Source organism: Myodes glareolus, chromosome 10, assembly GCF_982192425.1.
Source record: "Myodes glareolus chromosome 10, mMyoGla1.1, whole genome shotgun sequence".
Lineage (NCBI taxonomy): Eukaryota > Metazoa > Chordata > Mammalia > Rodentia > Cricetidae > Myodes > Myodes glareolus.
The window spans coordinates 8549859-8569678 of record NC_142035.1 but is presented as its reverse complement, the minus strand read 5'-3'; the positions used below and the strand labels follow the sequence as shown (position 1 = coordinate 8569678).

Genomic DNA, 19820 nt, shown 5'->3' with positions numbered 1-19820 from the left:
AAGCTTTCACACACTTACCTCCCCAGCAAGGACACCATGGGGATTCCCTGGCAAAGCAGGAGTCTCCGCAGCCTGGTCTTGGTCCCTCACCTCCTTGGCTTCTTCGGGCTGGCTGTCGACTGGTGTACTTTCTCTTCCCCTGTCCAGTTTAAACAATCGGTCGAAAAAGCTGAAGTCTTTGGGCTTGGAGGGGCTTTCTGCCTGGGATTCAGGTGGTGAAGGTGCGGGCGGACAGGTGGCAGGGAAGGCCTGCTGCTTGGCCTCAGTGCACCCTGGCCTTTTATCCGCAGCCGGCTCGGTTGCAGCTGCCACCGGAAGTGCTCCGTGCTCACTTGGGTCTTTGTTCGCCGGCGCTGTGCCGGGGCTGACATCAAGCCTGCCCGATGCAGCCGATGAATCCGTGCCTTGGTCCCCGGGACGTCCTGGTACAGGCCGAGAGAGTGTCAAGAAAAAACGCGATCTAGCAGCTGGTGCTGCGGGCTTGGCTTCTCTCCCAAGATTCTTTCCGCTGGCATCGGCCACAGCTTGGGCCTCCATTGTCTTGGGGGAAGAAGCAGCCACATTATCCTTGGAGATGCTTATTCCCAAATCGACTGTAAACACAAACATAAACAGAGGGCATTCATCAAGCCGGGAAATTCAAGGGTGAATGATGGACTCCAGCTTTTAATACACAAAGTCTTCTCCGCAGACAGAAGGCCTTGTCCTCTGCTGCTAGCCCCATGGGCATCTTCTGATCCTACTCTTCCCAGGAGAGAGAACCCAGAGGCTGATGAGGTAGAAAAGCCCGTGCCTGAGAAGGCACTACCTGCCGGGCACCATATGAGTGAGACCCAACGTCTGCTGTCACCGTGTATCTCCCTGGAACCCAGAGAAGTGTTAAGATTTTCCAGTAGGAAATCACAGTAGGTTAGAGTTTGGGTTCAGGAGCTGGGAGGTTGGTCCTTCAACCCCTCCACACTCTAGACGTCTGGCCTGGGCCTTTCTTTATCATGGGACCCTGTCCTGTGTATCTGCCTAGCTCTTCCATTGGTCCCAGCCCCTTCAATGCCTCCCACACCCCATGGCTGTGGTCATCAAACATGTCTTATAAATGTCCCCTCCCATTTGAGGACTGCCTCTAGCAGGGAGCCCCTTAGTCCCAGCATTATGCAGGCAGATGCAGGCAGATGTCTGTGAGTCCCAGGCCAATCAGAGCAACACAGTGAGACCTTGTCTAGAAAACGAACAAATAAACAACAACAGCAGCAACAACAACAACAACAACAACAAAACCCTTTTTGACTCCAAGCCATTTAATTTTTCTCTGCTTTACTCTCTGGTAAACATGAAGAAGCAGTAGCCTGCCCTCACCCTTGTCTCAGGAAATGACACTAGTTAGTATGTTAAAGTGTACGGAAGCACGGCTGGAATACGCTCACTGCTCAGTACACGTCATGAACCTTGGCTGCTGCCACTGTTGATGAGGGAGAGTACTGCTACCCTGCTGAAGGGACCGTCCCTCTGGTCCCTGGTGACAGAGCTCCAGCCACCTTCCCTCTGGTCTCCAGCGAGAGCGGAAACCAACTCCCGAGTTCGTGTTCTCTCTGTCTCAATGTAAGCCATCTATTAGTGTAGACCCTGGGATCGATTAAACAGTAGTACTCAGGTCGACACTGCGTAGTCATGAAGAGCAGGTGCATCCAGGAAGGTCGGGACGGCTACCAACGTGTTGAGCTCACGCATTCTGGGTGTGTAGGAGGCAGCTTTCCAAATCTCCCGGGAGCTGCACTCCCAAACAGCCACCCTTCCTGCCTTGAACCAACTGAATTGCCTGCTTTTCAAGGCCCCTTGGTAAGAAGGCAGTGGGGAAGAATTTTAGAATCTTATTTGATTCTAAAGATCTTTTTCTACAAGCTTTGAGATTCTGGGAAAATCCCTAACCAGCTTGAATTTTCCTTATTTATAAAATGGCGATGTTGGCCTAAGGAGGTGGTTCATTCAGTCAAGGACTTGCCTCACAAACATTAGGACCTGAGGACCTGTCTCTGGCAGTGTGTGGTGTCCCTGCTGCCACAACCCAGGTAGAAAAAGCTGGGTGTGGTATTCCAACCCTTGGGAGGTGAAGACAAAGGAATCCCTGGGACACAGGGACCAGCCAGTCTAGCCTGATTGGTGAGTTCCAGGCTGATTAGACAGTGAAAATCCCTGTCTCAGAAAGAAAGAGACTGTTATAGCCCCTGAAGAGCAATGCTTGAGGTTGTCCCCTGGCCTCCACCTCACACATCCATGTGCACACGTGCACCCGAACCCACATGAACACTGCATACACACAAGCATGTGTGACTGCACACACATACACACAGGAAATAGACTAAAAGACATAAAACAAGTGGGAGCATGGTTAGCTCTGTGGACCGCCCGTTGCGATACTTGTGGAGAAGCTCATCTCACCCGGGTCCAGGCTGCTGCCCCTCACCCCCCCAGCAGGGACTTAATGACTGCAGATTCTATGGTAATGATGCTGTTGAAGGCATCTCTCCACCCTTGCCAGCACTGCATTTTCTTCAGTATACACTTAGACAGACATGTCCTGGTATGTTTGCAAGAAGCCAAGGGGCAAGATAAAGGGGTGGTGGGGAAACGATCGGAGAGTTCTTCATTATATTTCCATTACACGTTAACATGGAATGATAAACACATGCCCAGACACGCATACATTCATTCACAGCGGCTCTGCCAGATTCTAGTATCTTACAGTGTCTGGAATCAGGAAGCTGAGGAGAGTCTTCTTTCTGCGTGACTCAGTGACCTCTTAGTACACAGAAGACAGAGAAGTGGCATAAGACAGGTCAGTGACAGACTGAGGGAGGCTCACGAGAAGGCCCCCAGTCAGCTGATGAGACAGAGGGAGGCTCACGAGGAGGTCCCCAGGCCATCAATGCATTAGCTAACCAGGCGAGCTCTTTTTCAATGTCCTCCTGTGCTCCAGGCACTCCAGGTACCGAGCTCTTTTTCAATGTCCTCCTGTGCTCCAGGCACTCCAGGTACCGGAGGCAAAGGCACTGCAGGAGGGAGGGAAAGAGAGAGGGAGAGGAGAGAGAAGCAAGCAGAGCAGGGACCAAAGGAGCAAGGAGGCCTTTAACTTGTCAGAAGGAGCAAAATGGATTGTGGGTCTGGTCTGGAGGGAGAGGAAACTGTTCACAGAAAGGAGAGCCTGGGACTGAAGGCAAGGGGAGGCTTTTGCAAACCCCTGAGTGCATGGACTGGCTTCCCTGCTTCATGTCCTAGCTGGCAATCAAAGGAGCCAAAAGGTGAAAATAACACAAGACAACACTCTCCATGGCATAATAATAATAATAATAATAATAATAATAATAATAAATAAAGCCAGTATTTTGCTTTGAAAGGTTCAATACCAAATAGGACACAACACAACACATGTAGAGTCAACACAACACATGTAGAGTCAACAGCCGAAAGAAACAAGGGACCTTGCCAGAGATCAGGTAAAGCTACTCGGTGGCTTGGCCGAACTTGGAGAGCTCTGATTGGCTCTCTTCATAACAGCTGAAGCTCTGCACTGTAGGCTGGGTAGTTCTTTCTGTTAGTGGAGTTTTAGGGAGAGCCTGGGCTCTGGAAGCCTTGACAAGTGGGGCTTGGCCACCCATCTCAACAGGTGAATGAAAAGCCCACAAATATCAAAAAGCAGAGAAAGGAGATGTAGTCAACATTTCACATTGGGAAGAAGAACAAATAAAGAGGTCTAGTGAGTGACCCCTCCCCCTCCCCAAGTCCATCTTAGGGGTTCAGTGACACCCACCCCTCCCCAAGTTCATCTTAGGGGTCCAAACTCTCGTGATCACTAGTGTTTGTTTTATGAAATTGGTGCATGTATATTATATCTTCTTGGTGAATTGACTTGTCTTTTTTACTAATATGGTCTTTTAAAACCTCTTCTGACTATGTTTGGTTTAGAGTCCTCTTTAACAGATACCAGATAATAGATGGAAGCTCATTTGTCTGGTTCTCGTTTGCTGTATAGATTATTTTTCATCCTTTGCCTCTCAGCTTGTGGGGAGCCCTTTGCCAGCACAGCGTCTTTCTTTTTCCTTCCTATAATGGCACCAATGTGGACAACTCCATCCACATAAAACCTGAGAGAACTTGGGAAGTAATTCTAGATCAAAAAAGAACAGAGTTCAGCACGGCTTCTTGATAGCGGCATTTTCTCAGGTGGGCTCTGTTTGCTAGAGGCAAACATGTCTCATTTAAGATAGGCTTCCTGACTCAGCTTTAGCTGCAAAAACCTTGCAGCTCTTTTAAGAGGACCCACCAGCAAACACTTAAATGGTGTTTATGAGTAGTGACAGCATGCTTCTTGGTGGTGGCAGGGACCTTAAAACTCCATAGAGTTGTGACAATGAACATGGGCCCCGCCAGTACCTCCACCATGAGGCTAGACTCTCAGAAAGCTAAGGATGGGGTGGATCCAGCCGTCAAAGCCACAGCTTTCATCCTAGACATATTGTTTAGCAAATTAAAGACTCGTGTGTCAAACAAAACAAGATATACAGTAAAGATATACTAAGACAAAAAAAAAAAACCCTCTAAACGGTTTAAGTGTGTTTAAAAATATATGTCGGATCGAGAGAAAAAAAGTATAAAGTTCTGAGAGAGAGAGAGAGAGAGAGAGAGAGAGAGAGAGAGAGAGAGAAGTAGGCGTGGTGACACACACCTTTAATCCCAGCACCTGGGAGGCAGAGGCAGCAAATCTCTGTGAGTTCAAGGACAGCCTGATCTACAGAGTGAGTGTTCCAGGACAGCCAAAGATACACAGAGAAACCCTATCTCAAAAAACCAAAAATTAAAAATTAAAAAGAAAAAAAAATAAAGTTTAAAATAAAGCCATGTAAAGATGGAAAACACACAAAGAGTCTGGATACTGTGTGTTATTGTGTTGTCTTTGAATTGCTAGAATGCTGAAGAAGGAGCAACAGCTGCTAAAAGACTTATGATTATAAATGCTGCTGGATTAATCCAACATATATACTTTGAAAATGTCTTGACTTCAAAATATATAGTCAAAAGATATGTTACTTTGGAGAAGAGGTTTTATTTTGTTTTCACAGGAAATAAGAGGTTGTGGATTCATTCTGGGGTAATAAAAATCAGGTTTGATTAAGGAAGACCCCCTGAGAAATCTCCAATAGGAGCAGATGGCCCAGATGTTTGAGTTTTACATCCAGAACAGCCTTAAGACTGTTGGCTGAGATGATCAAACCTCACAGAATATTCCATTTGACCATAATTCAAAATTTTCTTTAGGTTCCTGTAAGATTATCAGCACCCCCAATTAGCAGGAAGTAGCCTGAAAAACTACATTCACATTCCTAAAAAATAGATTATGGATGTTGGTCTTTGTTTAGAGTGTTGGTTTCAAGTTGTTATGGATAATGGTCTGGAAGAAAGCTATGCAAAGGAGATTAGATTCAGAATTCTTGTTTTGGAAAAAAAATGGGGGGAGTACTGTGGGACCATGGTCTTGTATGCTTTAATGATTTGTCACTTGTATTAGTTTAATAGAATGCTGATTGGCCAGTAGTCAGGCAGGAAGTATAGGTGGGGCGACCAGAACAGGAGAATTCTGGGAAGAGGAAAGGCTAAGTCTGCAGTTGTTACCCAGACCAAGAGGAAGATGAGATAACACAGACAAGAATTATGGGCTAATTAAAGATGTAAGAAAGAGTTAGTAAGAAGTTAAAATTCAACCAGTTTATAGTTAATGTAGGCCTCTGTGTGTTTTGTGGGACTGAACGGCTGCAGGACTGAAATCTCTGTCACCTTCCTTCTTTCCTTTTTCCCTTCCTTCCTTCCTTCTTTCTTTCCTTCCTTTCTATTGTTTTTTTGAGACAGGGTTTCTTTTCATAGCCCTGACTGTCCTGGAACTCTCTCTATAGACCAGGCTGACCTGGAATTCACAGAGATCCATCTGCCTCTACCTCTGCCTTCCAAGTGCTGGAATTAAAGGTGCGTGCCCCCACTGTCCTGCTGTACAGTGTCTTTCTTGGAGACAATACACAGGTGGTTCTAGCTGTGTAACCCAGCCTGTCTCTTCCTGGATAGAGACCATTTACACTTAAGGTGATCACTAACCTTATTCTCTACCTCTGCATTTCTTTCTTCTGCTTGGTGGACTCTATTGAGGATTCTTTCCACTGTGTGTGGGTATTTATTTATTTTCTTAAATATGATCCATCATTTTTTTTACTTCCAACATATCTATTTAATTTTTTAAAGTTTCATCTCCTTTGCTGCTTGTTTTCCTATGCTGCTGACTTTTTCTCTCATATTGCTGGTTTTTTCATCCATTTTGCTAACTGTCCCTCTGTGTAGTTGATTTCCCTCTCCTGGTCCTTGATTGAATTCAGTGGCTTCTTTGTGTGCAGTTTCAGGTCATTAATCATTTTAAAAGAAAACTTTTGAAATCTTCCTGGCATTATACCCGAGTCAGAGCCTTGAGTTTGGGAGTTGGGAGTTCTGGCATTTGTAGAGGTTCTGTTGCCTTTCTTTTCTTTCTCTTTTTCTTTCTTTCTTTCTTTCTTTCTTTCTTTCTTTCTTTCTTTCTTTTCTTTCTTTTTAAACAGTGTTTTGTATTTCTGTGTCACGGTTTGTACATCTGTTGGTTTGGATTTTTCTTCTGGTTTTGGGGGGGCTACTTGTTTATTATGGATGTGGGGATGAGGTCAGGTGCCATGACACATGTGTAGAGGTCAGAGAACACCCCAAAGGACTCTCCCTCCACCACGTGAGATCGAGGCTTTGCACCTAGGTCATCAGCACAGTGACAAGCGCTTTCACCTGCTCTGCCGTCTTGCTGGACTGCAAACACCACCACAGGTATATATGGATAAAAAAACAACTTAGTCTGCCCCAAACTTAGTACTGTCAAGTGTTTTAGGCAACCACTGGGGGTAGGGGTCCTAGAGTATGTCCTCCGTAAAATAACTTTGGAACTTTGGAAATGCCTTGTTTCTTCTGCACTGTCTATGAGCCCCATGTGAACAGTCTTAGGATGTCTAATTACAATCCCAGGTGTCTTTAGGAGTACCCGGTGGTAGGGCTAAGTCAGGTGACACAGGTAAGTCAGAGTCAAGCCCTGGGTGAAGCCTTGCATACCCTCAGAGGAAGAAGCTGATGGTTGCAGCAGAACAGCCACCCTGTAAAGGGCTGCTGGGGACAGGCTCCTCTGATTCCGAGATTTACTGTCCTGGTTCTAGAAGTTTTCCAAGGGAAAGCTGAGGCTACTCATCTTAGCTCTCCCAATGAAGCGTTCATTTCTGAATTCCTATTCTGTTGATTCATGTGCTAGTTCCCCCCCCAGAACCTCACTTTTGTGTATGTGGTGTGTGTACAAGGGCACATGTGTCGGGGGTACATGCAAATGTGTGTGCACCTGCATATGGAGGCCAGAGGTCAACTTCAATTGACTTTGTCGATCATTCCACCTCATTTTCTTACTGTCTGAGGCAGGTCTCTCACTGAACCTGGAGCAGACTGGTTTGGCTTGACTGATGGCTCCCCAAGTCACAGAGATCCTCCTGTCTCAACCACTGGGATTCTAGATGTGCGGCTGGGCTTTTTGTGTTCTGTGATGTAAGCGCTGGGGACCCAAACACAGGTCCTCCTGTTCCCAAGGCAAGCACTTTACCATCTCTGCCGCACCTCCAACATCACGTCCTATGCAACCCTGTCTCACACACGGATATTCTGATCTCTCAGGCTAAGCCACAGAGTGGACATAGGATGCTCAGTAATCTCGAAGGGGCGCTGGTACAAATCCTGCAGCTGCTGCGGGAGTTTGTAGAATTATGGGCCAACATGGATAAAACACATGGATCAGACATAGAGCTATCGTGTCAGGATCCAAACGCAGACACAGGGCAAAGCAGTTCATTGCAGAGGGAGGGAAGGAGCTGCTGATTTCTTCAAAAGAGAATTCTATTTAAATATCAAAGGTCTATGGGAAGCCCTTGGGAGAAGAAAAGCGATGTTGAGGACCTCTGAGAGTATGCAAAAATGACCCTCTGCGGGTCGCATTGCAAGAGTCAAATGACACTTCAAACAACTGCGGTTTCCAGTCCCAGGCTGATGCATTTGTTGTTCTGAAGTGTCAGAGTCAGGCTTCGTGGGAGCGATGCTTACGGCTTGGAGGAAGATGGTAGATTTGGAAATTTCACTAGCGATCACATTTCAGGCTTCTCATCTCAGTTCTGAAGAGCCAGGATGTCTTGGCAGGAAATCCTAGCACAAATAACAGAGAGGGCTTTTGGACTTGGGAATGGAGTCTTGATTATCAGCTTGATTTGCCTGGACAGTGAGTGACGTCACCGATCCGAAAGCACTGTTAACCCCGTGCTGCCCAGAGGACATTTTCAAGAGTGACTTTCAGTTTCAGAGGACGAGATGGCAGCGAAACCACTTTTCACTCTTGTCTTTCCCCAGCGTCTTCCAATGCTCATATGCTTTGCGAAAATGTGGAATATGCAGGGTTACTTCAGATGCAAAGTCAATTGTTCCAACAGGAGCAAATGCAGTGGATGTTTGAGCTGGTCTTGTGGGGCTTTGTTTGGTTTTCCTTCTTAAATCAGTGATAGTATGCATTTGACGTGCCTTTATTCCCCAAACTGACCCCTCTCTCTTAGTCTTTTTCCTTTCTACCTGCCTTCCATCCTTTTCGCAACCAATATCTGCAGCCTGAATGTGTCTTCTCAAGAATTCTGCATATTTGTATATGGTGGTTGCATTTGTCATTGTGAGTGGGTATGGAGGTCAGAAGAGGACAATGTCAGGTATTGTTGCCCTGGCCATTGAGCCACAGGGACCAGCCGTTTCTGTCTCCAGCATGCTAGGATTACAAATATGCCCCTACTCCAGGATTTGGTTTGCTTTTAAAGACAGGGTCTCACTGTTTAGCTCTGGTGAGCCTAGAACTGGCTGTGTAGACCAGATTAGACTTGAACTCACAGAGATCTACCTGCCTTTGGCTCTTGAGTGCTGGGGTTAAAGTGATACACCACCATACCCGTTTTTTTTTTTTTAAATAAAGTTTTCTGGGTATCAAACCCAGATGCTAACGCTCTTGCAACACAAGCACTTTACAACTGAGCTATCTTTCCAACTCTATATTAGACATATTTTTAATTTTTATTTAATGATTTTTATATAAAAATGTTGTCCCTCATAGCCAAAATATCCAAATCTGTCTTCTCTCTTTTTTAGACATCACATAATATTTCTTAATATCAATGCTGCAAAAGCTGTGTAAGCTATTGTCTGTTCCACGAACATTCCAGTAGTTTCCATATTGTTTCTTTCATCTCCCCTACTAACAATTCCAGAGTAAACATCGTGTTTAACAATCCGAAGCCAACGTTTTTCCTTCTTCTGTAAACTACAAGAGCAAATGTAGAGTTGCTGCCCCCCAAACCAATGAATATGCAATTAAAAAAAAAAAAAGATGGTGCCAGATTGCTTTCCAGAAACAGTCTGGAGATTCAGAGCAGCAGGTGAACCAGAAATGTCCCCCTCACCAACTGAAGATGTCTCCTGGCCAACCGGAAATGCCCCCCTTACCTGTTGTTGAGGGAAGCTGATCAGGTGCTATGTTGAGCATATTTTAACTGTTAAGTAGCTTGACAAAAGGTGGCGCCTCGCTCTCCTTGTGCACACAGCTGTTAGGGTGGGCTCTGGAGATGGAGGTCCGGTAAAAAGTCAAGTTCTTGGCACACAGGAAACGGCTGAAGGCTAACTAGTGTTAATCTGGGATTCTAGGAAAATCACTGAGCAGATAGTAGGAGGCAAGGGACCCAGGGGAGCAGGAGGTAGGAAAGCCGTCAGGTTAGGATGGCGGCACTGTTCCAAACATAGATAAGCAAACAGTCACCGGGGACATCCGAAGATGCTTAGTATCATTGTCACTGAGGGAATGCAGTCTAAAAGAGAGCGCAGCTTTGCTCTGCACCCACTGGGATGGCTGTAACAGAAAGGTAGCCAGCAGCCAGCTGGGTGAGAACGCTGAGCAACTGGAATCTATGTACATTACTGGGCAGTTGCTTTGGAAAGCGGTGACAAAGTCCTCAGAAGGGTGGACATTGAGCCAACCTATGACCCCCAGTTCTGTTCCTAGATAGAATGTCCAAGAGAATCGAAATCTGTATCTACTCAAAACTGAGCTCATAAATGCACAGGGATATGCTATCTATAAGCAATAGAGTTTTAAATAACCACCACCAAAATGTCCGTTCACTTGTGAATGAATCAAGAAAACAAGGCCTTTGTGCAGTGGAACACTATTTACCTTAGAGGAGAGCTATGCTGTTCAGATGCCTGCCATGACCTAGGTGAACTCCAGGCACTTTGAAGGGGATCTGGGATGGGGTCCAATAATCCATGAAATTAGAATGGAGACATCATCTACCAACACAATCTTGACCTTGTTACATACACTGTTCGAAATGTCTACTGTGTCTATGAACTAGAGTCACTAACCTTATGCCGCTAAAATGTACAGAGAGGTTTCGGGATTCAAAAGCACTTGACTGAAAGCAAGAGGACTTGATGCAGGTCCTGAGAACCCACATAAGTGCTGGGTGAGCATGGCAGCCTGCCTGTAACTCAGTCCCAGCCTTGGATGGTAGAGACCCGGGGTCTCCAGAGCAAGATGGCTAACCATACTAGCCATATGGGTGAGGTCAGGGTTTGAGAGACCCTGCCTTGAAGAATAACATAGAAGAGAAATGAAGGATGATTGCTGACATCAACCCTGAGCCTCCACATGCATGTGCGCATGTGCACACACACACACGTGCCAACATACATGCAAACATGTATGTTATATATACATGAAAAGAAGAAAAAGCAAAAAAAAAGTACAGATAATGAAAAAGAAAATGAAAGGAAAAGAGGGGTGTAGAAAAGAGATACAGGACTCAAAGCAGAAGAAAGAAATATTGATAATGGTGATTCTTATGATGACGATGATGATGGTGATGATGTTGGCTGATAACGGTGGTGATGATGATTATGATAATGATGGTTGATGATGACAGTGGCTGCTGCTGCTGGTAATGGTTGATGATTATAGTGATGATAACGGTCATAATTAGGATGAGTTACAATTTTCTGAAAACAATCTTCTAAGAAGTTTGAAGTAGTGAGTCAAATGTAATGACAGGTTCTGCAGTGTAGTGTGTTTGGCCAGAATACTGTTGCAGATGTCTTGAGTTGGGGGATCCTAAATGAAAACCCTAACCTCAGGCTGTCCCTGAAGCACCTCAGATCTCTTACTGACCTCCTCCCAGGGTCACACATGGGGCTGTGAAGACAGGACTCATTTCTAGCTCCTTGCAGCTCCTATGCCTCACAGAGCCTCAAACTGCTCCTTGGCCATCCTCACCTTCCTTCCCACGGCATCAGAATCTCCCAGGAGGTTGGAGAAGCTGTGCTGGTCTAGGCCTTGAGTATGTTGTGTGTGCAGAGTTCTGATATGTTATACCAGATGATAAGAAACCCTTTGCTCTCAGGAGCTTCTAAAATTTAAATTAATTGATTAGTCCTGTGTGCATACTCACATGTATCCAGGTGTATGTGAGGTGGTGCATGCATAAGGGTATGCGTGTGCATGCATGCATGTGGGTGTGTACATGCATGCATGCATACAGGTGTGCACGTGCATGTAAACTAGAGGATAGCCTGGGGTATCATTTCCCTAGCATTACCTATTGTGCTATTTTGAGACAAGATCTCCCTTGCTGAGTAGGCTTGGCTGACTGGCCAGTGAGCCCCAGGGACCTGTCTCTCCACCTTCCCAGTACTGGGATTATAAGTACATGACACCATGCCAGCCTTAAAAAAAATAAACAAAAAAAAATAAAAACAAACGTGGATATTGGGGATCAGCTCAGGTCCCTGGTACTTTACTGACTGAGCCCCAATCTCCTACCAGAATTTTATCCAACTCATTCAAGCATTTTTAAAATTATAGTAGTCGCTTGGCACTGTGTTAAAGCCTATAACCCCAGCTACTGTAGGGTAACATAGGGGAATTGTGACTTCAAGGTCAAAATGAGCCACAACAACAGCAAAACCCAAAGCAAACACAGAGCAGTTGGGAATGGCAGCTGCCAAGAGAATACATAGATTAGCTTCTGCCCAGGCCCAGTAATTTTTCCACTGTCAGGCGGCTGTGATTTGGGGCATTGTCTGGGGAGAATTCCTTAAGGATCAAAACTGGCAAATTCTCACTCATTGTCTTATCAGCAGAAACCTTTTTTACTTGAGTCTTGAATTTTCCCTTCACTAAACTGATCCCATCTGTGTATGTCTAGATACACACATGTATTTAAAGATACAAAACTAGACAGTTCCTCCTTTAAGGACAACTGACGAGGGATGGAAAAGAAGATATTAATTCTAAGAAATGCCTTAGCCATGTGTGACAGAGACAGGTATCAGCTTCTGAGAAATGACACACTCTGGCAGATCAGTCACGTGTTGGGGTCTGCCATCCCTCAGCTGTGAGGACAGACACTTTTTCCTTTTAAAGAGGATAAATTCACTAGAATAGATTCAAAGAAAGAGAGAAATGGGGCGTTTTCATTTTCCCCAAAGATCTGTGAAGTTTTGGGAATAAATACCCAAGAGGGAAGATCTGGCCAGGTAAGATTGATTCATCCAGGCTGGGGAGGTGGCTCAGCGGTTCAGAGCCCTGGCTATTCCAGAGGACCTGGGTTCAGTTTCCAGCAACTTACACCTGTCTGTAATTCCAGTTCTAGGGTATCTGACACCCTCACACAAATGCATATAAAATAAAATTAATTTTTTTTTTATAAAAGATAGACTCATCGGGGGTAGCCAGTGACAAAGGTTGGCGCTGCAGACTACGTTGCCTGTAGTTGGCCTCCCCTCCTCTGTCTCAAGTTCATCCTTCATAGCTGCCATCCTTGCAGCCCTCTTATGGCTGGAGAGAATGGCATGACTCCTGTCTTACAGGTCAGTCTTGGACAGTGACAATTCCACCCACCATTATACGGCTAACACCCCGCAGAGCTGACACCCCAGGTCCCGAGTAAAGTTAGTTAGACTACAATGCTTGCGTACACTGTGGCTACAAAGTTTGGGTCTTCACACAACACAGGTATCTTAGAGTTCAGAAGGTCACACTTTAAAAGTGGGCCAGCGTCTAGAAATTTTCAAACCTGTTCTGAGGCTGTTTACTGCTTAGCGTATGGTCTCCTTCTCCACAGTCAAATCTATCAGCACCCATTTTTAAGTCTCTCTCTCCCTCTTTCCTTCCTCCCCCCTTCTCTCCCTCCCTTTAACACCTGCTCCCAATGTCACGTCTTCTTTTCCAGCTCTGTGCCTCTTGCTTCTTTCTTTATAATGGCCATCAGATGACATTAGACCTCTCCGAATAGCTCAGGACCACCATTTCCACCTTGCCCACTCAGCGAGCCTTCTTTTGGTCCCCCACAGGTAAGGTACCATGCTCACAGGGCGCAGGGTGACACCATTTGGGAGAGGAAGAACGCTGATGTATGTGCACCTTACTGGCCCTCCCCTGCAGTGCCCGTGACTTCATAAGTACATATACCCTGCAGATGTGCATTGCACCCCAGTGCATACATTCTTAGTGAGGATACTGCGGTCCCAGGTGAGGGGATAAAAACCTTATTCTTTTCACACGAACCCAGACACAAGTCACACACTCGTCTGAGTCAACCTCTCTATGATCTGACAACATAGAAGATGGGTTCCTGTGTGTCCAGTGCATCCTCCCCACCCACCCCACTCCTTCGTTGTCCCCGGTGCTCACTCCCTGTCTCCTTTGGCTTCTGCCCCAACCTTCAAGCCTGTTTCAGTGTGAAGGTGACTCAGGAGCCTCTCTGGAGAACAGATGTGTCTTTTTAAAGCACATTTTTGTGATTAAGGAACAAAATGTTAATTAAACAGCATCAGCATTCGCTCTGCTCATACAGTGTGGCTTTATGTGAATCCCTACCTTACAGTCTCCGAGGGGACATGTGCCCTGGCTTTTGCAGAAACAAAACAGAACGGAAGTAAACCAATTATCATCCACGCTGGTTAAAGCCCCTTTGACAAACCCGAGAACAATTATCTTCCACAACGGTTAAAAGCCCCCGTGACTTTCCTTCCTCGAATCTCTGGGCTTAGTGCCATCTTATCTTTCTTGCTTTTAGTGACAAGGTAAGCTGGGGAGCTGACGTCCTCCAGCCTTACCAGGTGGGAAGGACTGTCAAATATCAGCGGGACTGTGGCGTTTCTGTAGTCAACAACTTATGAAGCGGAAAGTACAATACTTCATCTTTTTAAATGTGTCTGTGTGTGTCTGTGTGAACATGTACACTACAGGCATGCTGGAGCCTGTGGAGGCCAGAAGAAGGGATCAGAATCTTGGAACTAGCATTATAGATGGTTGTGAACCATCATGTGGGTGTTGGACAGCGAACCCATATCCTATGAAAGGACAGCAGGTGCTCTTAACCACCGAGCCATCTCTCTAGCTCCAGAACAGCTCATCTTCCTACAAGGACTATTGATTCGGTCAGTCCGGAAGTATGTGGGAGGGTTGAGGTTCATCCCCTGTAACTCTGATCTCCACAGTCACACAGGGAAGGAAGCCCTGTCTGCAGCAGGAAGGTGAGGCCGAATCAGCCATCAGATGGTCATAAACCGCAGTAGATTCACACCTTGCTGTATCACGTGACACAGTCAATGAGCTGCCAAGTGGGCCTTCTAAGTCAGGTACCCTTGGGGCTCCCACTCTATTGTGGGTTCTTATCTGCTGGAAAGCCATGCCCAGCTGCCACATATATTTAGAGATGTCGTGGCGATCCAGGGAGAAGTCAGCCATTAGAGTCAGAATGGCCTGAATTAGGTCCTCAGTGGACAACAGACTAGGGGCTGGAGAGATGGCTTTGTGGTTAAGAGCACTGCTTGCTCTTCCAAAGGTCCTGAGTTCAACAGACTAATGATAACTAGATTCTGGCTCTAATACCCTCAGGCAGGCAGTTTCCCATGGGTAAGCACCCAGCATGGGCCCAGGGTTCTGTCATCTCAGGAAATGAACATGTGAGCTTTTGAGGAGAAGCTGTGGATCCACCCTTGTTCTGTCCACTGTAAATAGGGCCACAGGTGACCTCACACCCCGGCAGAGCCATTTCCCACACGGCACTGACCTTCGTCATAGTGTTGGGTCACATGGGTGGACACCATCACCGGGTTCCCATTCTGAACGCACTCATTGTCCGAAATCACCTGCAACAGAAGAGTTGGTTTTGTGGTCAGGTCTTGGAAGGGGGAAACTCACAGAAGACCCTCAAGGCTACAGGAGTACCTTCTAACAGCAAACTTAAAGGCTGTGTTTGTAGAAACTGCTAGCCTTCTATCCAACCTTGGAGTAGCAAAAGGACTCACTGAGGCTGGATTCCTGTCATGGGAAGAGCATCCCTGGTTCACGCTTCACCTCATCAGTCTCACACAGGATGGTAAGCCCCACAGCACGCGTAGGGTGCCGAGGCCCAAAAGACACCCTGTCTAATAGGGAACCGAGAAAGACTCTATGGCGATTCAGTGACCTGCAGGCTAAGTTCACCCATCTGTCTTGGCCACACAAATGCAAACATTAGCCATGCCTTCAATGTACACACCAATCAAATATAGGAAATTCACTGTGTGTGTATGTTTACGTGTGTATGTAGATGCACATGTGCGTGTGTGCACGTGTATGTGTGTGCATGGTTGAGGACAGGACAGCTTCATTGTTGTTGCTCTGGTCACATCCACTGTTTTGAGACAGTGGCTTAGTGACTGGAGCTCACCGAGTCATCTACATGAGCAGGCCCACAAGGCCCATGGATCTGTCTGTCTCCACCTCCTCAGAATTGCTATGTACAAGTCTGTTTTTTTTTTTTTTTTTTTTTTTTTTTGTGGGCTCTAGGAATCAGACTCAAGTCCTTGTGTTTGTAAGGTAAACACATGACCAACTGATCTAACTCCCTAGTGCTTTGGCCTCAGCTCTTGACAGGCATCTTTTGGGGAGAGCCCTAACTATTCAGTACTGTGTGGGCCATTATCAAGGAGTTTTGAAACTACTCCCATCCACTCTGGTTTCCACACAATTTTGGTTAAATCGCTCTATGGAGGAAGTCAGATGCTGTAATTTCAGGTGTTTCCTAGAGATCAGTCTTGAACCACTAAAATACGTCCAGGGTTGCTCACCTCATCACTATGGGCATTTGGGCTAGATAATCCGTGTGTGTGTGTGTGTGTGTGTGTGTGTCTTGTGTAGGACAGTCGGTGGCAATTGTGGCCTGTATGCATATGCACCAAATGTCAGAAACAACCACTTCCTGAGTTGACTATTAAAACCATCTTCAGATACTGTCCAGTGTCCCTAGGGGAGTGCTGAGAAACAAGTCTGCTTTTGTAAACCAACTGGCATTGAAGTAGCTACTAACTTGGCTTCCTGGCCATCACCCATGGCCACCAGTGTCATAGATGACCATTTCTTCGAATTGCTTGTTTTATATGGAGTTTCAGAGTCTGTGTTTTGTGGTGGATGTGTGCTCATACATGTGTGTGTGTGTGTGTGTGTGTGTGTGTGTGTGTGTGTGTGTGTGTAGGTCAGAGATCACACTGGGACCCTCATATCTCTGTGCTGCCACACTCAACTTTTCCCATGGGTACCGGGGGTCAGAACTCAGGGTCTCAATGCTTGCACGGCAAGCGCTTTACCCACTAAGCAACCTCTCCCCCAGACACCAACCCCACACACACTGGACCTGCAGTTTCCCCCAGCTCCTTGGTAGACTCTAGGACTTGGGCTACCACGGACCAACAGTGAGCAGGGGCCCTCACACCTTATCTCCTCAGTGAGCCCTGGGAAGGCAGAGTAGAGTCCTTTGGACTCTGCTTTCTAGTACCCATGTGCCAGTGACCGAGAGTGTTACCTTATAAGTGTCTGTTTCCGGTTCCTTCTCCTGGATGTCTGTTCTCAGCGGGACACTCATTTGGTTTCCCATTGTTCCTTCAATAGACAAAAAAGAGGAAAAAAAATCAAAACACAAACCTAAGTCTGAACACTTGCTTGCGAAGCCAAGCTGTAGAGACAAGCTCCCTTTATGGACTGCAATCTAGCACCAGGCTTCAGTCTTTTTTTTCCACAATGAAATTCTTGGGGAAAAATCCCCATTTCTTGGGTACCATTTTAAAAATTATTTTTTATTTTATTTTATTTTTTTTAATATAATTTATTTTTATTTTATTTGCATTGGTGTTTTGCTACATGTATGCCTGTGTGAGGATGTCAGATCTTGGAGTTACAGACAGTTGTGAACTGCCATGTGGGTACTAGGACTTGAAACCAGGTCCTCTGGAAGAGCAGTCAGTGCTCTTAACCACTGAGCCATCTCTCCAGCCCTAAAAATTATTTTTTAAAGAAAGATTTATTAATTTGTATTTTACGTGTATGGGTGTGTTTTGCCTGCACACACGATGTCTGTGCGTCATGTGCAAGCAGTGTCCTCAGGGACCAGAAGAGGGCTCAGGAGCCCCTAGAATGGGAGTTATAGAGTTGGGAGCCACCATGTGGGTGCCGGGAATCGAACCCAGGTCGCTTGGAAGAGCAAAGGGAGGAGCCTAGTGTCTCCAGAGCATCTTTATTCCTGACAGGGCAGGATGGAGCTCAGGCAAGCACAGTCATGAAAAAATGCTGACAGCGGTAGCATTTGCTGAGGCCGATCCCTGTGGAGACCCCAACGAGAAACTCCGAGGATAACTCATTGACTCCTTGCAACACATCAGCAGGACCGTAAGAATATTGTCCTGAATTTTCAGATGGGGAAACTGAGGCATGTGGGTTGAATATCTTGGAAGAGATCATGCATAAACATATTCACACACACAAAATATGTTGATACACAGGACATATATAACGGCTCTATCCAAATTCCAAATTTAGCTTTGTACAAGTTTAAACACTGTTTGTTATTTAACCATACAACAATGGGGTTTGTAAACTTATCAGCTCACTTGTTCAATCTAAGCTAGATCTTACTAGGTGGCTATTGTGGGGGCCTTTCTGTGTGTGTGTGTGTGTGTGTATATGTGTCAAAGGTCAGAGGTTCACATCTGGGTGACTTTCTCAGTTGTCTCCACCTCATTTTTGAGACAGAGTCTGACCTGAACCTGGACTCCCCAGATCAGCTGGACTGGAGAACAGACCTCAGCAATCGTTCTGAGGTTATCGCTCAGTGCCGGGATGCCCTCACACAGGACTTTTTGCTTGGGTGTGAGAATGAACTCAAATCCTCACGCTTGTGTGAGAGCACTTGGCCAATGAGCCATCTCCCCAGCCCCTTGGCAACTGCTTTCAGTACACGGTTAAGGTTAGGAAATATCTTGGCTGGGAGATGTGTGATCCCCACAATCAGGGGACACGCCTTTTCATCTCACAGAGTTGAGCTGTAGTCTTTCTGCAACCTCAGGGCCATGGAGAGCAAACAGTGGGAAATGCAGGACTTTTTTCTGAGATCACCTGGAATCAGATAACACGTTTTTTCTCCAGCAATCAGAATGTTCCCATCTAAAGCTATCCTAGCCTGTCCATCAACTGTTTTATACAGCAGCAGTTAAATCAAACCAAAACACAAGGTTTACTGCCACCTACTGGCAGATATAAGTACAACAGAAACAAAGACCTGAAGGTTGAAGGGAGTCTTTGGATGGTTGGAAATAACATCTGCTAACAGCTGGCAGGAGGGTGGCAAGGCTTCCAGGGCACAACATGGCTGTGACTGATAAAGCAAGAATGACAGCCATGCCTGATGGAACTAGAGAGCTCATACAGAGGCCGCAGATGGCTCTGGACGAATGCAGAGGAACATGGGATTGCAAAGTGGGCGCGAGAGTATACAGTCAGCTCCTGCTCACCACGCACTGAAAACCTTCACTCTGGACCATTTCCTAAGCCTCCTCAACTATATGATGTGGGGTTCCCCTCTGTACACTGTGAATGCTTCAGCCTATGGCAGGACAGAATAAAGTCAGGTAGGAAATTACAACAGATGGAAAGGGAGAGAGTAGGTGGAGTCAAGGAGACGCTATGTAGCTGCCCAAGAAGCAAGAGGTAACAAACCACAAGCCTTGTGGTTTAAACTTCGTGGAGTCTTATCTGGTAATTCTTGGGGCTATTTCCTGTGCGATTGGAGCCCAGTTCAGGAAGTTCTTGCTTACAGCATAGAAGCAGACAGGGAGCTACTGGGTGCGGAAGAGTTTGAGGGGTAACAGGACTGGTGGGGAGAAGAAAAGGCAGGAGAATTAACAACAAAAAGTTCAATGATGTCATACTGAAACCTAATACATTTATGCTAATTTAAAATGTAATTAATTAAGAACGATATGCCCCATCTCAAGAGATTCCTGTGAGAATTAAGAGAGTTAATATAGCCAGGGGGCTCTGCACAGAGGCTGGCACATGACAGTGTCACCCAAACGCTCGCCACAAACAGGTCATCGTTGTTCCTGTCCTTTATATTTCTGGCCAGTTTCCCTCAGAGTTGCCTAGTGATGAGCCTCCACGGAGGAATCTGTGTTTGGATCCCAGCCACGTGACCCGAGACAAAACAGGTATCTGCCATTAAGGCCCCTGACTCCTGTCTGGGACGTTTTTGTTTTTGCAGCCTGAGCAGACTAAAGGGTTTGTGGATGGTTCTGGAGGTGAAATGCTTGCCACACAAGCATGAGTCCTGCGTTCAATC

The 19820-nt window shown here is 46.1% G+C and overlaps 1 protein-coding gene across 10 annotated transcripts in view; it reads right to left on the bottom strand.

Moving 5' to 3' along the window:
• The window catches only part of Bcas1 (brain enriched myelin associated protein 1), an 83230-nt gene that overhangs the window by 60048 nt on the left and 3362 nt on the right, over window positions 1-19820 (bottom strand). For all 10 annotated transcript variants that reach the window (XM_085696962.2, XM_085696963.2, XM_048441184.3 and 7 more), the window contains 3 exons: window positions 17013-17089; window positions 15240-15318; window positions 19-593 (listed from right to left, as the gene is read on the bottom strand). In XM_085696962.2, coding sequence (XP_085553088.2) covers window positions 19-593; window positions 15240-15318; window positions 17013-17084 — 726 coding nt within the window. In that variant the 5' untranslated portion in view covers window positions 17085-17089. The remainder of the gene's footprint in view (window positions 1-18; window positions 594-15239; window positions 15319-17012; window positions 17090-19820) is intronic.